The 23,387-nt window shown below is 38.9% G+C and overlaps 1 protein-coding gene across 1 annotated transcript; it reads left to right on the forward strand.

The window, feature by feature from the left end:
* The first annotated feature begins 8,958 nt into the window (after positions 1 to 8,958).
* On the forward strand, positions 8,959 to 9,471 carry LOC107784338 (uncharacterized). Its single transcript, XM_016605465.1, has one exon. The coding sequence runs from the start codon at positions 8,959 to 8,961 to the stop codon at positions 9,469 to 9,471; it is 513 nt and encodes a 170-aa protein (XP_016460951.1).
* Positions 9,472 to 23,387: the final 13,916 nt, after the last annotated feature.

Below are 23,387 nucleotides of genomic sequence, written 5' to 3' on the forward strand. Positions count from 1 at the left end.
TTCTGTTTCTTTTCCTATCTTTTATTATTTGGACAGTCTGCTTTCATTCTTTTCTTTGTTGTAAAGTTCATTCCAAAAATATGAATGTACAAAAACTACACTATCTATATACTCAATATAATATATAATTGAATAGTACTTAGTAAAGAGAGAAGAGAAGCAAAAGATTGCTTTCAACAGATTGTTTTGCTTTAAGTCACTATAGTAGATAGGGAGTGAGAGACAAACATGCATAATTAGTGAAATCAAAAAGGGGTTTAACAGCTAAGAGGGTGGCTCTAAGGCATGATTACAAAAGTAAGCTTATTTATATGCAAGCTAAGAACCTAATCATTATTAGCATATTCTAATGATATTTTAGGACACATTATGAGACATAAAATGATGACTAGTGTCATACTGGTTGGATCAGTTCACCTTTTGCTCGGAATCTTTAAGATGAAGCCGAATACGTGTCGGATATTCTAAAAGTAGTGTGTATTTTTTACAGATCCGATATGAGCACAGGAACATTTTGTAGCCTTCCTCTATACCTTGATATTATAAAGGCACAGTTAATTAAGGAGAACTTGTTTGAGGTGTAGTCCTTTCAAAATTGTAATGAAGGTAAAGTTTTAGGTGGTACTTGTTTATATTTTTGAAAATTTTGTTTTGCGAAAGAATTTCAAATTTTCAATGAAATGCCAAGATATTTTTTTTTTCTTTAGTTTTTGTTAAAAGTTAGTAAAATCTTTGAAACATCAGTTTCATGTAGCTTTTAAGTTGTTCAAAAACTGAAAAACTTATCTTTCTTGATGTTTGATAAAAGGTTACTAAACTAATTTTGGTTTAAACTTTTTTCTCAAAATTTTGAAGCCAACGAAATCGAGATAATTAGCCATTTGTATCATAAAGTTTACTTTCTCCTAGAATGTAAATTTGACAAGAGTTGATGTGATTTTACGTAAATTTCTTATGTGGGGATACGTATGGTATACTCATGCTATGAATAAGTTCCCACAAAAACTATAATATTTCAAGTGAAATACATATTCAAATATAATTTCAATTTTTAAATCAGATGACTTACATTCGAGTTTTGAAAATGGAGAATTCATAATAAAAAGTGTTTTCCTTCTATATGAATCATAAACGTCATAATTCGGATTAATTGGACCAGTAAATTTCGAATGCCAAAAGATAAAAATAACAAAAACTCAAATATCATATATAATTGATCAAACTTCCTTCTAACTAACGTTTAATTCCACCTTAACGTGTGAGAAAGTACCAAAATAATTCCACCTGTATGAAAAGAAGAAAGAAACTAACTTCTAACTCGGTTTGAGTTTTACCAAGTAATGATCTGATATGCCTAGTACCGGTGGCCCTCAAGATGGAAATGTATAATTGATAAGAACTTGAATGGTTGAAACATTATGTCCTACAATTTTGATTTATTTCCCACCAGACCATAACATATATTTTCCACTTAATTGAGACTAATAATGGCAGTATTATTTTTGTACATATCCCCTATGACAAAATCCATCACACTAACTAATTAAGTACTAGCTTATTTGATATTTCCTTTCTCTTTGTTTTTTTTTGTCCTTTCAAATCTTTCGCCTGCATGTAATGGCAAATTTAATTCTGTAATTTCTCCATTTAGTAAAAGTAGGTAATATTATTGCATAATTGTAAGTATATCAAATAATATAATGTTGCAGCAATATCTGCAGCGAGATTGCACATGGAAATGTCCAGCCAATTCCCAAATTACACGCGCAATTTGGATTTTTTTAATTGATAAATAAAGAAATTAACATATTTTAAACCTATCACACAGACTATATTAATCCCTAAGGTAATGATTTGGAAATATTCTTAAATATTTTAGTTAAAAGCAATTATTATGTTTTTTTCAACTAAGAGGCCATAAGATACTATTTTGACATATTCTGCTTTAGTTAGAATTATAAGTAAGATTCTAGTCACATTCTCAGAGATTAAAAGGGCAGTCCGGTGCTCAAGATATCCCTCATTAATCAAGGGCGGATCTGTAAAGCCCTAAAAATTTTTAAATACGATTGAGCCTAATTCAAGATTAAGAGAATAATTAGTGATACCTCGAAGTACGTACAGACCCGTGCGAGGGTAGCAAGGTCATTGGGATCCTTGAACATAAGGTCATAAGGGTTGGGGGTCCTTAGGTCGAGTGGCTAAATGTATGACTTGAAGGGTTTAGCAAATAAAGGAGGAGAAGAAGTTTTGTAGCCAGCGTAGCTACACTGGCATGCGTAGCTACGCTGGCATGCATAGCTAAAACCAGTAAGAAGAGATGAGAAGGAGAAGCTTTAGCCGTGTGTAGCTAGGGAGCGTAGCTATGCTCGCATGCGTAACTAGAAACAGAGGAAAAACAAAAGGGACTTCAGATGCGTAGCTAGAGTGTGTAGCTATGCTCAGCTCCTACGCACCCTTATTTTCTATAAATAAAAGGAGGCGGGGAGAGAGAATTTGAGCAAGGTTTTGAAGCTTTATTATTTTAGAGAGAGAAAGGGTCAACCCCCACATCTAATACACTTCAAAGTATGATTTCTTGGCACATCTATGATGTTATAACATGATTATATATTAGAACTAACACATATATGTATCCAATCCATAGGAATTCACTTGAATCTTAAAGAATCACCAAGAACACCAAAGAAGAGATTTCCTAGGGTTTCCTTCAAAAGGTAAAGTATTCTACTCCAATCTCGTTTATAAGATATAAATGAGTGTATATATAGTATTCATGATATTAAGAAGTAGTTGAGTGTGAGTAATTATGAAACCCTAGCTGGATATTGGTGGTTGGTAATTGGAGAAGACATGAATAGTAACTTGGGGTATTAAATGGAGATTGTTTAGTTGTTTATAACCCTAATAGGCAATTAAATACTACAAATGAGATTGTTAAGAATGGATGAACAAATTTGATAGAAAAAATGAACTCTAAGTACCTATAGTCAAAAGTAAAGATCTAAATGAGTCTTGTTTGGGCATTGTTGAACAACTCTTGACTCGTGTTGGATATAGTTATGTAGATTGTGATTGGTTGAAGACCTTGGATACTTGTGGTAAAGTTTTGGGAGAATATTGAGGTATATTGAAACCTACTACTTCATGGAGTTTTTCCTCCAAATCGCATTTCGTAAAATGTTTAGAACATGACTTCTAATTGTGGATCCTAACTTGTGGGGACGAGCGGGTTGGGATTACACCATTTCTTACATTATAAATCATTATGTGCCATTAATGAGTTATTTTATTGAAAATATAAGGTGTAATATTTTTAAAATATCTTTACATATTGGAGTGACACTTGTTGAACTAAAAGATAAATTCTCATTTTGTTAATTCATTTTTACATGAAATTGAAGAAGGTTTTCATTTGGTTCTTGTTCAAATGGTTGGATCGGTTATGAACATCATAAATTGATTTGAGGTATATTTCTTTAAGGCTTATAAGTTATGAATCTATTTTAGAAAAATTAAATATTTTAGGAGTTACTAGTGGAGACCACCGAGATTGGTTCGAATTTTGAATTCGTTACCATGGAACTAAACGTACCGGTGTAGGTACACATTCCAAGGTTAAGCCGAAGATTGTGGGATAAAATCCCCTAATTGTGGGCAAATGATCATTACTAAATGTAATGAGGTTAAGTCGACTCGTACAGTACTAAGGGAAGCCGTCCGGATAAGTAGGGTCAAATATTCGTGGCTTGGTTAATCACCTAGTGTTGTTTCTATTATATCAGTGTCGGTATATTGTTCCCATTAAAAGTAAAACCTCACATGATTTTGGTTGAACTTAAAGGCTAAAGGAAATGACTTTGAACTATGTTTTACATTATTATTTCATCTTTGTTTAAGTTATGAATTGATATAAATGCTCCCTTGTCATATCAACGCTATGCATATCTCTTAATATTCTTTTCCTACCTTGTCCCACTCTTTGGGAAAACGGTTTATAATTCATGCTAGGCATGTGGAACTTAGGCCCTTTGGCTAAATTTCCATTACTGTTTTCAGGCACCGGTCCTAAGTAGTGCGAGCCCCGTGGATAGGACAACTCCACATTTCCAGTTGATTCTTTTGGTGAGGCTCCACTCTTACTATCGTGGAGTAATATTTATTTTACGCTTTTGGGTTACCGCGGCTTGACTCGGTCGACTATATTCATTCCGTGTCATAGAGATTCCATAGATAATAGTAGTTTATTCTTTTGGGTTGTAAGCTATGGTTACTCATATGACATGCATGAATGAACATCTACATTTATGTCTTTTGTTTATTGAAAAGATTCATTTTAAAGGTTAAGTTTCATGCATGCATTTTTATTGTTTAAAAATATTTATGTTTTAAAAGGCTTCCGCATACATATAAGAGGGGAGTTATATATGGGTTTGATTCGCTTGGGTCGAGTAGTGTGTCGAGTGCTGGTCACGTGGATCTTGGGTCGCGACAAACTTGGTAACAGAGCACTAGGTTCTAAGTCGAGTCCTAGGGTGTCTCTGAAATCGTGTCTAGTAGAGTTCTCTTTATCAGTGTGTTATGCACTACATTTATATCGGGAAGGCTACATGGGCATAATAGAAATGTTTCGATCTTTCTCCCTATTCTAGATCGTGCATTAGATCTTGAATCTAAGAGGTTTCTTAACTCGTGCGTTATCTCGATTAGCAGAACATGGTGAACACATGCGGTAGCAATATGAACATATAAGTTGCTCTTATACTTAATACGGCTTCGGGAGGGACACCCATCATACCTAGGGGCTGACCTCCGAAGGCCGCAAAGGCACATATTGTGCCAGCTCCTGTGGCTCCCAGAATAGTGAAGGAGCATAAGGAAGAAGTTGATGAGGCACCTACCCCACCTCTAGTGCCAAACCGCTTAGATGAGACCCTTCTCGGCATAAGGAAGGCCATGGATACTTTTGCAGAGCTAATAGCTATACAGATCCAACATAACCTGCAGATGGGTATTCAAGCTCTCCATCAGGGAGGCATGAGATCACCAGTGTCCGAGGACATGGCACAATTGGCCATGAAGTTTGTAAGGCTTGGATCAACGACATTTACAGGAACGAATCCTCTTGCCGACCCACAAAACTTTCTTGAGGAGATGGAGAAGGCCACTACCTTACTAGGAATGAAGGATCATCGAGTTGTTAGGTTAACAGCATACCAGTTGAAAGATATGGCTGTCCTCTAGTTTAAAGGGGTAGAGAAAAGTAGACCGGAGGATGCACCTCTAATGACTTGGGAAGAATTCACCAAAATATTCATCAAGAAGTGATTGCCACCGGGAGTTAGGGATGCTCTCACAATATCATTTGAGACCTTAAAGCAGGATAATATGTATGTTTCAGAGTACAACATCAAGTTTGAGAAGTTGTCTCGCTATGCTCCCCACCTCATCCCCACGGATGATGACAGGATTGATCGCTTTGCTTGTGGGTTGATTATGAGTATTCGAAAAGATGCGGCTAGTGGAAGGAGGAACACTACTTATGTTGACTTTGTGGACTTGGCTATGGATCTTGAGAGGATTCACTAAGAGGAAAAAGTTAACAGACAACAGAACAAAAAGGCTCGTACCTTTGGTACTTTCAGTGTAGTGCCTAGTTCGGGTAAGAGTCAGAATAGTAGGGGGACATCTGGGCCATCACAATCTATGGTACAAACCGCTTTTAGTGGCCCACCAGTGGCTTATAGTTCGGGACATAAAGGTCAGACTAGACTAACTCAAAGTGACCGCACGACCACTCAACAGGTTCAGAGTAGTGTAGGCTCACGTTCTAGATATTTTGACTCATCTCCAGTAATTCGAGGCTCATGATATGGGTATGGACAGATAGGCCACATAAAGAGGTTCTGCCCCAATGGGCAACATGGATTGAGGGCTTAACCGACAGCTTCCATGGCTACTACTTCATCTACACCACCCCCACCTCGGGGAAATGTGACCCATGGTGGTCGTAATGCAGGAAAGACACCATGGTGGTCGTTGTTACAGGTATACTCATTGTTTGCACACTTGATGCTTATGCTCTTATGGATCCTGGATCCGCATTTTCCTATGTTACCCCATATTTTGCTTTGGATTTAGGGATAGAGCCAGAATAATTATTTGAACCATTTTCCGTCTCCACTTCGGTTGGAGATTCTTTTATTGCTTCTCGTGTCTATAGGGGTTGTATAATCATAGTTCAGTATCGAGAAACTATGACATATTTTATTGAATTAGAAATGGTTAACTTTGATGTAATCATGGAGATGGACTGGCTATTCAAGTGTTATGCCACCCTTGATTATCATGCTAAAGTAGTCAAGTTTGAATTCCCCAATGATCCGGTTCGTGAATGGAAGGGCAATATTATCGAACCTCGAGGTAAGTTATTTCTTATCTTAAGACGAAAAAGATGATTACCAAGGGATGCCTCTACCACTTAGTTAGATTCACGAACATGGGCGCTGAGATACCAACTCTTCAATCTGTACAAGTTGTTTGTGAGTTTCCAGTTGTCTTTCCCGATGAACTTCCGGGTATTTCTCCGGATCGGGTTATTGATTTTGGGATAGATGTGATGCCAGATATACAACCAATATCTATTACACCATACCAAATATCCCCAACAGAGTTACAATAATTGAAAGAGCAATTAAAGGACTTGCTCGACAAAGTGTTCATTAGGCCGAGTGTCTCGCCGTGGGGTGCACCAGTTTTATTTGTGTAAAAGAAAGATGGATCTTTGAAAATGCGTATTGACTATCGGCAATTTAACAAGGAGACTATCAAGAATAAGTATCCATTACCTCAGATAGATGACTTATTTGACCAGTTACAAGGGGAAAAGTATTTCTCAAAGATTAACTTAAGGTCACGGTACCATCAATTCAAGATCTGAGAAAAATATATTCCCAAAATAGCTTTTCGTACCCGCTACGGGCATTATGAATTTTTGGTGATGTCATTCGGGTTGACGAATGCACCTGCAACTTTTATGGATCTGATGAATTGAGTTTTCAAACCATTTCTCGACACATTCGTAATAATGTTTATTGATGACATTTTAGTCTACTCACGAAGTCGAGAGGAGCATGCCAATCATTTGAGGATAGTATTGCAAATGCTATTGGAGCATGAGTTGTATGCAAAATTTTCTTAGTGCGGGTTTTGGCTTGTATTCGTGGCGTTCTTGGGTCATGTGGTATCAAGTGAAGGTATCAAGGTTGATCCGCAAAAGATTGAAGCAGCTAAGTTTTGTCCTAGACCAATAACACAGGCAGAGATTCAAAGCTTTTTGGGATTAGCCGGCTACTATCAGAGGTTTGTTGAAAGTTTTTCTACTTTTGCATCTCCTTTGACCAAACTAACACAGAAAGCTGCCAAATTTCAATGGTCAGATGCTTATGAAAGGAGTTTCCATGAATTGAAAACTAGACTGACTACAGCACCAGTGTTGACCTTACCTACAGGCTTAGAGGGATTTATGGTGTATTGTAATGCTTCAAGAGTTGGGTTGGGGTATGTGTTGATGCAACAAGGTAAAGTGGTTGCCTATGCTTCAAGGAAATTAAAAACCCATGAAAAGACCTATCCCACGCATGATTTAGAACTCGTCGCGGCGGTGTTTGCATTAAAGATATGGTGCCATTATCTGTACGGTGTCCATTGTAAGGTGTATACCGATCATAGGACTTTACAGTACATTTTCAAGCAACGAGAATTGAAGTTGAGGCAAAGAAGATGGATTGAACTCTCAAATACTATGATGTGGATATTTTGTACCATCCGGGAAAGGCCAATATGGTGGCAGATGCTCTTAGTAGAAAGTCAACAAGTAACTTAGCTTGTTTGGTGGTACGTGCACAACCTATGATGAGAGAGCTCCATAGCGTGGCAAACTTGGGTGTACGAATTGTCGAGGATGATAGTGGTGATGTGACCATACAAAATGGCCCCCAGTCATCCTTGATCGAACTGGTAAAGTCCCATCAATATGAAGATCCGCATTTAGTGAAGTTGAAAGAAGGGGTCGACCACTAGAAAGTCACAATTTTCACGGTGGATGTAATCGATGGTACTTTGAGGTATCAAAGTCGACTATGTGTTACTAATGTGAATGATCTCATATGAGAAATCATGACCGAAGCACATAATTCGAGGTACTCTGTACATCCAGGATCTACAAAGATGTATCAGGATTTAAAAGAGGTCTATTGGTGGAATAATATGAAGAAAGATATAGCCGAGTTCGTGTCCATGTGTATTAATTGCCAACAGGTAAAGGCTGAACATCAAAGACCCGGTGGGTTAGCCCAGAATATTGAAATTCCACAGTGAAATTGGGAGATGATCAATGTGGACTTTGTTGTTGGATTGCCCCGATCTTTTTGCAAGTATGATTCTATTTGGGTAATTTGTGGACCAACTACAAAGTTGGCACACTTCCTTCTAGTCAAGACTACTAATACCGCAGAGCAGTACGCATAGATTTACATTAGGGAAATTGTCAGACTGCACGGTATCCCTGTTTCTATCATTTCAAATAAAGTTGCTCAATTCACGATGAACTTTTGGCAGTCGTTTCAGAGGGGTTTGGGTACACAAGTAAACCTTAGTATGACTTTCTACCCCCAGACAGACGGACATGCAAATGATCATTCCAACACTTGAGGATATGCTACGAGCCTGTGTGATTGACTTCAAGGGAAATTGGGATGATCATTTACCGTTCATTGAGTTTGCTTATAATAATAGCTATCAAGCGAGCATACAAATGGCACCATTTGAAGTTTTGTATGGGCGGCGATGTAGGTCTCCTATTGGTTGGTTCGAAGTTGGTGAAGCCCAATTATTAGGTCCTGACATGGTGCACTAAGCCATGGAAAAAAGGTGAAGGTGATTAAAGAGAGACTCAAAATGGCTCAAAGTCACCAAAAGTCCTATTCGGATGTTCGACGTCGAGAGTTTACCTTTAAAGATGGTGAATTTGTTTTCTTGAAAGTGCCACCAATGAAAGGTGTGATGCGTTTTGTCAAGAAGGGGAAATTAAACCCAAGATTTATTGGGCTTTACAATAGTTTGAAGAAAATAGGAGATGCAGCCTATGAATTGGACCTGGCACAAGAGTTATCTTCTGTGCACCCAGTCTTCCAGGTGTCGATGTTGCGAGAGTATTTGAGGGACCCCTCGCATGTCATTTCCCCACAAACTATTGAGATAAATGAGGGACTAATATATGAGGAGCTTCCTATTGCTATACTTGATAAACAAGTCAGGAAATTGAGGATAAAGAAGATAGCATCAGTTAAGGTGCTATGGCGGAGTCAAGATGTTGAAGAAGCAAGATGGGAAGCGGATATCCTTATTTATTTCAAGAAAATGAAGCTTAGGCTAGAATATTGTACTAATATGCCTTATATTTCCTTTTGAGGCTTACATTGTAATAACTTCTTTTTGTGATGTGTATTAAACTTTTGTTGGTATATAGAGATGTCTTATGTCTGAATACGAGCCGTGTGGGGCCTCTTTGCTTTATGCATTTCGGATTCTTGTGGTTGGATAAAAGGTAGAAATCTTGGGATAGTCCTATTTATAAAGGAATCTTTGTCGAATATTTTTGAGAAGGATGACTAATAAGAGGCCATTTGGTGTCAAGGCCTAGGAGGGCTATTGTTGGCTATTTGAACTTGATTATGGCTTCGGCTTAACATTCGAGGACGAATATTTCTAAGTGGGGAAGATTGGAAAGCCCTAGAATATTTTTAATATGATTGAGCCTAATTCAATATTAAGAGAATAATTAGTGATACCTCGAAGTACGTACGAACCCGTGTGAGGGTAGCAGGGTCACTGGGATACTTGAACATAAAGTCATAAGGGTTGGGGGTCCTTATGTTGAGTGGATAAATGAATGACTTGGAGAGTTTAGCAAATAAATGAGGAGAAGAAGTTTTGTAGCTAGCGTAACTAGGATGCGTAGCGAAAACCAGTAAGAAGAAGAGATGAGAAGAAGAAGCTTAAGTTGTGCGTAGCTGTCATGCCCCGACCTGGGAGCGAGACTGGCACCCGGTGCCTCAATTAACCTGGTGTACCAAATTGCGACTAAGGGACTCTGAACATATAATGTCATAATTTGGCCATGGGACCACCTTGTAAGATAATTTGCGAAGCAAAATATAAAACTGAATGGAAACTAGCGCTGACTAAACATCAATATAAAGTTGGGCCGACAAGGCCGTCATAACTACTACAACTGACAAACCACCCAAATATACATACCAGGCCTAAAGCCCAACATAGTGCACTAACTGACAAGATATGTCTATAAGCCTCTACTGATGGATATATTGTGATCAGAACAGGGCCCCGACCTACCCATAACATATATACATACATACATATAGAAGATGTACACGAAAACCTAGACCCGATAACTCCGAAGGATATGGAGATTACTGATCATGCTGAACTCTGGAAACACCTACTGAAGAGGTCTACCCGTTTGTCTATCTGAACCTGCACGCATGAAATGCAGCGTCCCCAGAAAAGGGACGTCAGTACAAAATAATGTACCGAGTATATAAGGCAATAACATAACTGAAAGTTGAAACTGAACTGATAATATAAGAACTGAAAGTAATTGGGAGTCAAAGATGATTTAGAGATATACTTACTTGCTGATACTGACTCAACTCCTTCAATATAGTAAGTAAAATAATTGTCCGGCCTTATAAGGCTCGGTATATATAACTGATCTGCCGTAGTAGGCTCACTCATAGGCGCTCGGCCATACTAGGCTATGTATCTCAGCCATGCTGGGCTCGCTCATAGGCGCTCGGCCATAGTAGGCTCGGTATATAACTTTCCATTTGATCATAGGTTGCCCAATAGGGGCCTGCCCATCGATTATAGCTCGATGGTAATGAAAATACTGTAATACTGTATATATAGGCTTGCTGCTCTCTTGACTGGAAGAAGATAATACTAAATTGAATATAGAGTCTCGATAAGGAATAATATTGTAACTTATGAGACTAGAATAATGTTAAGAAATTCATGATTACGAACTTCTCTTTATGTCTCATTACTAACACATGTAGCTACGAGATCATGCCAAAATGAAGGAAAGCTTAGCCTTAACATATCTTATCACACTCTTTCCGATCACTAAGTTGAACTCGCCTCTTCTCACCTTAATCTGCAACAACGATAATAATACTATCATTAAGTTATGAAATGTATAACTATCGTATAACGAATGACATGCTTATTTTGTATTAAAACGGACAGCATCTCCCCTATAATCCTTACTTCTTCCAAATTCAAGATAACACCAGCAACACCAAAAACAACAATAACAACATATATACATTATTTTCCAACCTTATTTACACCACACAATACTACAAAACAGCCCAACACACCCCAATCTCTTCATACACAAAACGACCACCGTAGTAGTGTCAACAACCCCGAAAATGTTACGACGAACTACCAGCCCAACATCCTGCATTTATGTAGTGTTTATCCACACCCTTCCTCCTCCAAAACTCCACAAAACAGTAGTAAATCATGCAGCCCAACAATAATACCAAACAGTACACAAAACAATCCTTAAAACAGTCCGCTACAAGTGAATAACTCGAACTCACGGCTTCCGATCACCGTCCAGTGAGTTCTTACAAATATAGAACAACTTACCATGCATCTACAACTGTAAATAATGGATGAAAGAGAGCAGTAAACTTACCTTATTTGTGGGATAACTCAGCTCCTATCTTGGTTCTTCAAACTCTAGACTTTGACTTTCTGCGCAGTCTCGCAAAACTACCCATATGTCTCTACTCTGATATCGTATTGACAAACGGTTTAATGCGTTAGAAAGTAAACTCATAGATATTTAATTTTATGGGTGGAACACCCCATAATTCTAAGTATATTAGGAGAAAATCGCAGTTACATTTGACCCAAAGTTTCAGTAAAACTTATGAACGTAACTTGTGATGACTTTCATCGACTTTTATTCCACCACTCGCTTGAATTCAAAACATAACACATGACTATCATACGAATAACATAACTCGTAACATAACCTCCTTATCGTGTAAAACACCCTGGTCTCATCCCAAAAGTACATGCTATAACATTCCCAATTTGTCGGCTTTCGACAAAACATTATTTTCTTCAATTCCTTTAGCTTCTAAACCTTCCAACCCTCTTTGTACATGTTGTTCATGATATTCAATATTTGTATCTTCCGAGGTAACATGATTAACTTGCTTTATATATTTTCAAAGATGATCTCATTTTTTGGTCCTACATTAGTTTGCTCACGACGCAGTTTTACGTACAAAACAATATAGGGTGTAACATCATTCCCCCCTTGGGAACATTCGTCCTCGAATGTTTACTTTTAGAGACTTTGGAAAAATTTTGGCAGAGTTTCCTCCGTACACTAGACAATAACTAACTTGCATGCAGCCAGAAAATATACTATGCATGCCACACATGGCCAACGTCTATAAATAACAACACTTTGCCTCAAAGAGTCGTAAATCACAAATACTAAAAGTCAGAAAATAAGAGCTTACCTGATGACCTACTAGCCTGAATAGAGTTGTGCTGTAGCATCCCATCTCGAGCCATATTTTCAGTTTGAAATAGGTGGGGGTATTTATACTTCATTTCTTCCTCCGCCTCCCATGTCATCTCTTCCACATTATTGCTTCTCCATAAAACTTTCACGGAGGCTACCTCCTTATTTCGTAGCTTGCGAATTTGTCGGTCTAAGATGACAATTGGAATTTCCTTGTATGACAAGTCCTCCGTAATTTGTACATCGTCTGTGGACACCACTCTGGTAGGATTGCCAATGCACTTACGTAGCATAGATACGTGAAAAATCGGATGGACTGACTCCAATTCTGAGGGCAATTCTAACTCATAAGCTACTTGGCCCACTCTCTGAATAATCCTGTAAGGCCCAATATACCGTGGGCTAAGCTTGCCTTTCTTGCCAAACCTCATCACGCCCTTCATAGGGTATACCTTTAAGAATACCCAGTCATTAACCTCAAACTCTAAGTCTCGTCGCCGTACGTCAGAATATGACTTCTGGCGACTCTGAGCTGTCAACAGTCGCTCCCGGATAAGCTTTACTTTCTCTACGGCCTGCTGAACTAGGTCTGGCCCATGTAACCCAGATTCTCCAACATCAAACCACCCTATAGGAGATCTGCACTTACGCCCATACAAAGCCTCGTACGGATCCATCCGGATACTGGAGTGGTAACTGTTATTATATGCAAACTCGACAAGAGGTAGATGTTCATCCCAACTTCTTTTAAAATCCAACACACATGCTCGTAACATATCCTCGAGCGTCTGAATTGTGAGCTCGGCTTGTCCATCAGTCTGTGGATGAAAAACTGTGCTGAGATTCACCTGAGTCCCTAGAACTCTCTGAAATGACCTACAAAATGGGCTGTAAATTGAGCCCCACGGTCAGATATAATAGATGCTGGTACTCCATGTAGACGCACTATCTCCTTAATATATAACTTTGCATAATCTTCTACTGTATATGTAGATCTGACCGGTAGAAAATGAGCTGATTTAGTGAGCTTATCGACTATCACCTATATAGAATCGAACTTACGATGAGAACGAGGTAAACCCGTAACAAAGTCCATGTTTATCGCCTCCCATTTCCATGTCGGGATCTCTATAGTCTGCATTATCCCTCTGGGCTTCTGATGCTCTATTTTCACCTGCTGGCAACTAGGACACTGGGAGACAAACTCTGCAATGTTCTTCTTCATATCGTTCCACCAGTACACATCCTTAATGTCATGATACATCTTCGTCGACCCAGGATGAATGGAGTACCACGAATAAGATGCCTCTGACATAATCCTGTCTCGTAGCCCTGCTACATCTGGAACACACAAACGACCCCTGTATCTGAGAACCCCATCCCCCTTGAGCTCTAACAATGGATTCTTCTGCTGCGGAACTCGCTCTCTCAACTCGACCAACTATGGGTCATCGTACTGCCTTTCCTTGACTTCAGCTATGAGAGATGATTTTGCAATGTTTTGGAGTACAACTCCACCATCGTCAGAATCTACTAATCGAACCCCCAAAAAAGCCAATTGATGAATCTCTCTAGTTAATTGTCTTTTCCTAGCCTTTACATGTGCTATGCTACCCATAGATTGGCGGCTTAAGGCGTCTGCAACAACATTAGCTTTCCCTGGATGGTAGAGAATGTTAACATCATAATCTTTCAATAACTCAAGCCATCGCCTCTGTCGCAAATTCAACTCTTTTTACTTGAATATATATTGTAGACTTTTATGATCTGTAAATACATCAACATGAACACCATATAAATAATGCCGCCATATCTTAAGTGCATGGACAACCGCAGATAACTCGAGATCGTGGGTTGGATAATTCTTCTCGTGCTTCCTTAATTGCCTTGAAGCATACGCAATTACCTTCCCATGTTGCATCAGGACACATCCTAACCCGACACATGAAGTATCACAATACACGACATAACCCTCTGAACCCTTTGGAAGTGTTAGAACTGGCGCTGAGGTCAACCTGTTCTTAAGCTCTTAGAAACTCCGCTCCCAAGCCTCCGTCCACTGAAACTTAGTTGATTTCTGCGTCAACTTCGTCAATGGTGCCGAAAGGGAAGAAAAACCCTCTACGAACCTCCGGTAGTATCCTGCTAAGCCTAGAAAGCTACGAACCTCTATCGGAGTGGTAGGTCTAGGCCAAGATTTCACGGCCTCAATCTTCTGAGTGTCTACCTTTATACCTTCATCGGATACAATATTCCCCAAGAATGCTACAGACTTCAACCAGAACTCACATTTAGAAAACTTAGCATACAACTTACGATCACGGAGGGTTTGAAGTACCGCTCGTAAGTGGTCCACATGCTCATCCTCTGAACTTGAATAGACCAGAATATCATCAATAAATACTATCACGAACATATCTAAAAATGGCCAGAATAGGCTATTCATCAAGTCCATAAATACGGTGGGTGCATTCGTCAACCCGAAGGACATGACAAGGAACTCGAAGTGGCCATATCGGGTCCTGAAAGCTGTCTTCGGAATATCTTTCTCCCGAACTCTGACCTGGTGGTATCCCGATCTCAAATCTATCTTTGAAAAGAATCTAGCCCCCTGCAACTGATCAAACAAGTCATCAATCCTTGGAAGTGGATACTTATTCTTTATAGTTATCTTGTTCAGCTGCCTATAATCGATACACATCCTCAACGAGCCGTCTTTCTTCCGCACAAAGAGTACCGGTGCACCCCAAGGTGAGGTACTGGGCCTGATGAAACCTTTCTCCAGCAAATCTTTTAACTGCTCCTTCAACTCCTTTAATTCGGCAGGTGCCATTCTATACGGAGGGATGGATATTGGTTGAGTTCCTGGAAGCAAATCGATGATAAAATCAATCTCTCGCTTTGGAGGAATACCTGGAAGCTCATCTGGAAACACATCTGCATACTCATTGACTACGGGAATAGACTGAAGTGTATATATCTCAGCATCTGCATCTCTAACTCGCACAATATGATAAATGCACCCTTTTGCAATCATTTTCCTCGCCTTCAGATAGGAAATAAACCTACCTATGGGTGCTGCTGTATTACCTACCCATTCAAGGACTGCCTCACCTGGAAAATGAAATCTGGCTGCCTTTGCTCGGCAATCAAATGTAGCATAGCAAGCTGACAACCAGTCCATGCCCATGATAGCATCAAAATACATCATCTCTAGCTCAACTAGGTCGGCTGAGGTCTGACGACTACAAACTGTCACCGTACAACCTCGGTAAACCCATCTATCAATAATCGATTCTCCGACCGGTGTAGATACCGCAAAAGGATCACTTAGTATTTCAGGCACTATACCAAATTTCCCCACGACAAATGGGGTAATATTTGATAAAGTAGATCCTGGGTCTATCAAGGCATAAGCATCGTGAGAGCAAATGGTCAATATACCTGTCACAACGTCTGGTGAAGACTCCTGGTCATGTCGACCCGCTAAAGTATAAATACTGTTCTGATTAACACCAGAACTGGAACCTCTACCTCTGCCTCGACCTCTACCAGCCGAAGATTGAGACTCGCGCCCAGAAGGATACACAGACATAGATGATCCTGTCGCTGAACTTGTTGGTTGTGCCATACCCCCAGAATCTCTATTTGGGCAATCTCGCATCATATGCTCCGGACGCCCACATGTATAACAAGCATCAGAACCTGCTCGGCATTGGCCCAAGTGTCCTCTACCACAGATGTCACACCGCGGCGGAAATGGCCATGTATGCCTTGTACCTCATTGTCATTGCAAAACCGACGCCCGTGAGCTCTCACCTGGTCCTGACTGAGTATAGTGGTCATACCTGTAACCCTGTAACTGAGGTGGCGGAGGCCTAGGTGGCCGTCCGAAGTACTGGGGCATATAACTACCCTGAGACTACTCCTGAGACCTAGGAAATCTCATCCTCTTACGTTGCCCTTGCTCAGTCCTCTCTGTACCCTGCTGTCGACGCTTACCCCTTTCTATATTTTGAGCAAATGCCTGAATCTGGAAGATATCCATATTATCATGCAATGCAGCGGTGGTACATGCCTCGATCAACTCTGGGGCTAACCCTGCTATAAACCTGTGGATCCTGCCATGCATAGTAGCAACTATGGATGGTGCATATCTAGCTAATGAGTCAAAACGGAGACTATACTCTCGAAGACTCATATTGCCCTGCTTAAGGGCTAGAAATTGATCGACCCGAGCCTGTCGGATCTCCCGCGGTAAGTACTGGTCAAGGAAAGCATCTGAAAAATTCTCCCAACTAGCTGGAGGTGCATCACGTGCCCTGGACCTCTCCCATCCCTCGTACCAAAGGATGGCTATATGTCGGAGTCGAAAAGCTGCTAGCTCAACTGCTTCTTTCTCTGTGGCATGCATAACCCGAAAGATCATGTGAGGCTGATCTATGAAATCCTGCGGGTCCTCCCTCTGATCTGACCTCGTAAACTCTGGGGGACTCAAAGCAATAAACTCTCAGACTCTTGAACTCCCAGACCCCTAAGAAGATCCTGCACTAGCTGATGCCCTAGCTTGTTACTGGGTAGCTACCAATTGTATCAATAATTGCACCGCACTCCTCAAGTCCTGATCTGGTGGAAATGGAGGGGGAACTGAATGTGTGGTATCCCTAGGAATCTCCTTAGGTGGTGGAGGAGTTGGTAATGGCTGAGTAGGGGTCTCGCCTTGGGCCTTAGACTGGGACCCATCTACTGGGGGTACCCTGCTGGTCCCCTCACCTGTTGTTGTATCTCCCCTCTGGTTAGCCGTAGTCTTCCTAGTCACCGTTATCTGTGTATGAAAACACCAACATGTAAGTTTAACTCAAATTTCCTATAACTAAATTCTACAGCACGATTTAGATTTGAAAGAAGAGTAACCAACTCCTAAATGCCTTGTAGCTCCCTGCTTATATAATGTGGTGCACAACACATCTATAAACAAGATCCCACTAGACACGGCTTGTATATTCCTAGGACAGAACTACTCTGATACCAAGTTTGTCACGCCCCGACCTGGGAGCGAGACTAGCACCCGGTGCCTCAGCTAACCTGGTGTACCAAATTGCGACTAAGGGACTCTGAACATATAATGTCATAATCTGGCCATGGGGCTACCTTACAAGATAATTTGCGAAGCAAAATATAAAACTGAATGAAAACTAGCGCTGACTAAACATCAATATAAAGTTGGGCCGACAAGGCCGTCATAACTACTACAACTGACAAACTACCAAAATATATATACGGGGCCTACAAGCCCAACATAGTGCACTAACTGACAGGATATGTCTACAATCCTCTACTGATGGATATATTATGATCGGAACAGGGCCCCGACTTACCCATAACATATATACATACATACAGAAGATGTACATGAAAACCTAGACCCGATAACTCTGAAGGACGTGGAGCTTACCGATCAGGCTGAACTCTGGAAATACCTACTGAGGAGGTTTACACGTCTGTCTATCTGAACCTGCACGCATGAAATGCATCGTCCCCAGAAAAGGGACGTCAGTACAAAATAATGTACCGAGTATATAAGGCAATAACATAACTGAAAGTTGAAACTGAACTGATAATATAAGAACTGAAAGTAATTGGGAGTCAAAGATGATCTAGAGATATACTTACTTGTTGATACTGACTCAACTCCTTCAATATAGTAAGTAAAATAATTGCCCGGCCTTATAAGGCTCGGTATATATAACTGATCTACCGTAGTAGGCTCACTCATAGGCGCTCGGCCATACTAGGCTATGTATCTCGGCCATGCTGGGCTCGTTCATAGGCGCTCGGCCACAGTAGGCTCGGTATATAACTTTCCATCTGATCAGAGGTTGCCCAATAGGGGCCTGCCCATCGATTATAGCTTGATGGTAATGAAAATACTGTAATACTGTATATATAGGCTTGCTGCTCTCTTGACTGGAAGAAGACAATACTAAATTGAATATAGAGTCTTGATAAGGAATAATATTGTAACTTATGAGACTAGAATAATGTAAAGAAATTCATGATTACGAACTTCTCTTTATGTCTCATTACTAACACATGTAGCTACGAGATCATGCCAAAATGAAGGAAAGCTTAGCCTTAACATATCTTATCACACTCTTTCCGATCACCAAGTTGAACTCGCCTCTTCTCACCTTAATCTACAACAACGATAATAATGTTATCATTAAGTTATGAAATGTATAACTATCGCATAACGAATGATATACTTATTTTGTATTAAAACAGACAGCATCTCCCCTATAATCCTTACTTCCTCCAAATTCAAGATAACACCAGCAACACCAAAAACAACAATAAAAACATATATACATTATTTTTCAACCTTATGTACACCACAAAATACTACAAAACAGCCTAACACACCCCAATCTCTTCATACACAGAACGACCACTGTAATAGTGTCAACAACCCCGAAAATATTACGACAAACGACCAGCCCAACGTCCTGCATTTATGTGGTATTTCTCCACACCCTTCCTCCTCCAAAACTCCACAAAATAGTAGTAAATCACGCAGCCCAACAGCAACACCAAACAATCCACAAAACAATCCATAAAACAGTCCGCTACAAGTGAATAACTCGAACTCACGGCTTCCGATCACCATCCCGTGAGTTCTTACAAATATAGAACAACTTACCATGCATCTACAACTGTAAAGAATGGATGAAAGAGAGAAGTAAACTTACCTTAATTGTGGGATAACTCAGCTCCTATCTTGGTTCTTCAAACTCTAGACTTTACCTCCAATTAGAACTTGAAAGGGAGAGAAAATCAATTGGGTTTTGTGAAAAATATTTGGGAGGATTTTTGCAGAGATTAAGTCTGGTTATTTTGCCCTATTATCATCCTAATATATGAAGGGGATAGGACTTTAAAAAGGCCTCTTTGAGCGACCCGAACTGGCCTAGTTTTGGACGACCCGAACTGGCCCAGTTTTGGATTCTCGTTTAAGCAAGTAGGTGACTTTCTGTGCAGTCTCGCAAAACTGCCCATATATCTCTACTCTGATATAGTATTGACAAACGGTTTAATGCGTTGGAAAGTAGAATCATAGATATTTAATTTGATAGGTGGAACACTCCATAACTCTAAGTATATTAGGAGAAAATCATAGTTATATTTTACCCAAAGTTTCAGTAAAACTTATGAACGTAACTTGTGATGACTTTCATCGACTTTTGTTCCACCACTCGCTTGACTTCAAAACATAACACACGACAATTATACGAATAACATAACTCGTAACATAACCTCCTTATCATGTAAAACACTCTGGTCTCATCCCAAAAGTACATGCTATAACATTCTCAATTTGTCGGCTTTCGACGAAACATTATTTTCTTCAATTCCTTTAGCTTCTAAACCTTCCAACCCTCTTTGTACTTGTTGTTCATGATATTAAATATTTGTATATTCCGAGGTAACATGATTAACTTGCTTTATATATTTTCAAAGATGATCTCATATTTTGGTCCTACATTAGTTTGCTTACGACGCAGATTTACGTACAAAAAAATATAGGGTGTAACAGTAGCTAGGGAGCGTAGCTACACATGCTAGCATAGCTAGAAATAGAGGGAAAATAAAAGGGACTTCAGATGCATAGCTATGCTCAGCTCCTACGTTACCTCATTTTCTATAAATAAAAGGAGGCGGGAAGAGAGAATTTGAGAAAGGTTTTGAAGCTTTGATATTTTAGCGAGAGAAATGGTCAACCCCCTCATTTAATATACTTTAGAGTATGATTTATTGGTACATCTATGATGTTATAACATCATTATGTATTAGAAATAACACATATATGGATCCAATCCATAGGAATTCACTTCGATCTTGAAGAATCACCAAGAACACCAAAGAAGAGATTTTTTAATATTTCCTTCAAAAGTTAAATTATTCTACTCCAACCTCATTTGTGAGATATAAATGAGTGTATATGGTATTCATGGTATTAAGAAGTAGTTGAATATGAGTAATTATGAAACCCTAGTTAGATATTGATGGTTGGTGATTGGGGAAGACATGAATAGTAACTTGGGGTATTAAATGAAGATTGTTTAGTTATTTATAACCCTAATAGGCAATTAAATACTACAAATGAGATTGTTAAGAATGGATGAACACATTTGGTAGGAAATATAAACTCTAAGTACCTATAGTCCAGAGTAAAGGCCTAAATGGGTCTTGCTGGGCATTGTTGAATAACTCTTGACTCATGTTGGATATAATTGTGTAAATTGTGATTGGTTAAAAACCTTGGATACTTGTGATAAAGTTTTGGGAGCATATTGATGTATATTGAAACCTAATACTTCATGTAACTTTTTCTCCAAATCGCATATCGTAAAATGGTTTAGAATATGACTTCTAATTGTGGATCCTAATTTGTGGGGATGAGTGGGTTAGGGTTACACCATTTCTTGCATTATAAATCGTTATGTGCCATTAATGAGTTATTTTATTAAAAATATAAGGTGTAACATTTTTGAAATATCTTTACATATTGGAATGACACATGTTCAACTAAAAGATAAATTCTAATTTTATTACTTCCTTTTTACATGAAATTGAAGTAGGTTTTCATTTGGTTCTTGTTTAAATTATTGGATCGGTTATGAACATCTTAAATTGAATTGAGGTAGATTTCTTTGAGGCTTATAAGCTATGAATCTATTTTAGAAAAGCAAATATTTTGGAAGTTACTAGTGGAGACCACCGAGATTGGTTCAAATTTTGAATTCGTTATCATGGAACTACACGTATCGGTGTAGGGGCACATTTCAAGGTTAAGCCGAAGTTTGTGGGATGAAGTCCCTTAATTGTGGAAAAATGTTCATTACTAAATATAATGAGGTTAAATCGACTCGTACGGTACTACGGAAAGCCGCCCGGACAAGTAGGATCAAATACTTGTGGCTAGGTTAATCACCTAGTGTTGTTTCTATTATGTCGGTATTGGTATAGTGCTCCCGTTAAAAGTAAAACTTCACTTAATTTTGGTTGAACTTAAAGACTAAAGGAAATGACTTTGAACTATGTTTTACATTATTATTTTATATTTGTTTAACTTATGAATTGATATAAATTCTCCCATGTCATATCAATGCATTGCATATCTCTTAATCTTTCCTATCTTGTCCCACTCTTTAGGAAAACAGTTCATCATTCATACTAGGCATGTTGAGCTTAGGCGCTTTGGCCAAATTTTCATTTCTGTTTGCAAGCACCGGTCTTAAGCAGTGTGAGCCCCGTGGATAGGACAACTCCACATCTCCAGTTGATACTTTTGGTGAGGCTCTGCTCTTACTATTGTGGAGTAACATTTATTTATGCTTTTGGGTCACCGCGGCTTGTCTCGGTCGACTATGTTCATTCCGTGTCATAGAGATTCCATAGACAATAGTAGTTTATTCTTTTGGATTGTAAGCTATGGTTACTCATATAGCATGCATGAATGAACAATCACATTTATATCTTTTGTTTATTGAAAAGAGTCATTTTAAAGGTTAAGTTTCATGCATGGATTTTTATTGTTTAAAAATATTTATGTTTTAAAAGGCTTCCGCATGCATATAAGAAGGGAGTTATATATGGGTTTGGTTCGCTCGGATCAGATAGTGTGTCGAGTGCCAGTCACGTGAATCTTGGGTCGTGACAAGATCTATATGAGAGAGCTTGGATTTACGTGAACTCATGTTCTCCTCCCTGTACTATATATAGTAGCATTTATATTTTTCTAATTTGATTAATTAAGAATGTGTGAACTCATGCTGGAGTGGGCACTTTGGCTCGGAGGTTAATAAGTGCATATTAGACCCAAATGTCAAAGGTTCAAGTCCTACTTTCTCCCTTAGAGCTTTTAATTAAACATGCTTCTTTTTCTTTATTGTTTTTTTTCTTAGTTACTCGGCCTAAAGTTATTCTTTAAAAGGAAAGCTTTCACTAATAATGCAAATCATATATCTACAGGGAAATAGAAGTACATAAAAAGATTTACGTAATAGGATGGATGAGAAATTTTTAATGATTTTCAGTTTGCTATATATAACGTAAGATATTTAAAACAGTAAGTAATGATTTTTTTATTGATAGTTTTCAAAATATGAAAACTCGTCGAGGAAAAATAATGCTAATAATATTAATTAGAGTTTGCTCGTCAACTTGGGTCATCGTAAAAAAAAATTATATTGTCAAATCATATATTTATCTAAAGACATTAGTGCACCCATGCTTTTAAAATTTTGGATACGCTTCTGACATTCGTGCAGGGCCCGAGAAAGGACCGCACGTCCCGAGAGATTGTCAATAAAAAACAGAGAAACGGAAAATTCTCCTTTTGTTTTCAGTTTTCATTTTTTCTTCTTGGGTTGATGTACTTATTCCATACATGTGAATTGACCAGCTAATAGAAACTTATTTATAACTAGTTAATAAGATATATCATATGTTAAACTTTCCGTTGTGGAGTTTGTTTTCTAGACTCGTCAACCTTCCTCCAATGTACTATTATTCGTTGACAAGGTAATGACGAATAAAAAGTATTCAAAAAGTCTAAAAGAGGGTCAAAGGTTCATTAAAATTGTCTAGTTCTTTTCTTTTCTTTTTGTAAAAAGAACTCAGAATAAGGTGAAATTGTTTTGTGACTACTGCCAGAGGCGGACCTAAGGAGGTAGGGAGGTTTCGGGCC

Source organism: Nicotiana tabacum, chromosome 12 (genome assembly GCF_000715075.1).
Source record: "Nicotiana tabacum cultivar K326 chromosome 12, ASM71507v2, whole genome shotgun sequence".
In the NCBI taxonomy this organism is placed as follows: Eukaryota; Viridiplantae; Streptophyta; class Magnoliopsida; order Solanales; family Solanaceae; genus Nicotiana; species Nicotiana tabacum.

Coding starts and splice junctions, on each gene's coding strand:
- LOC107784338 (XM_016605465.1), top strand. CDS start 8,959: ATGGCTCAAAGTCACCAAAAGTCCTATTCGGATGTTCGACGTCGAGAG.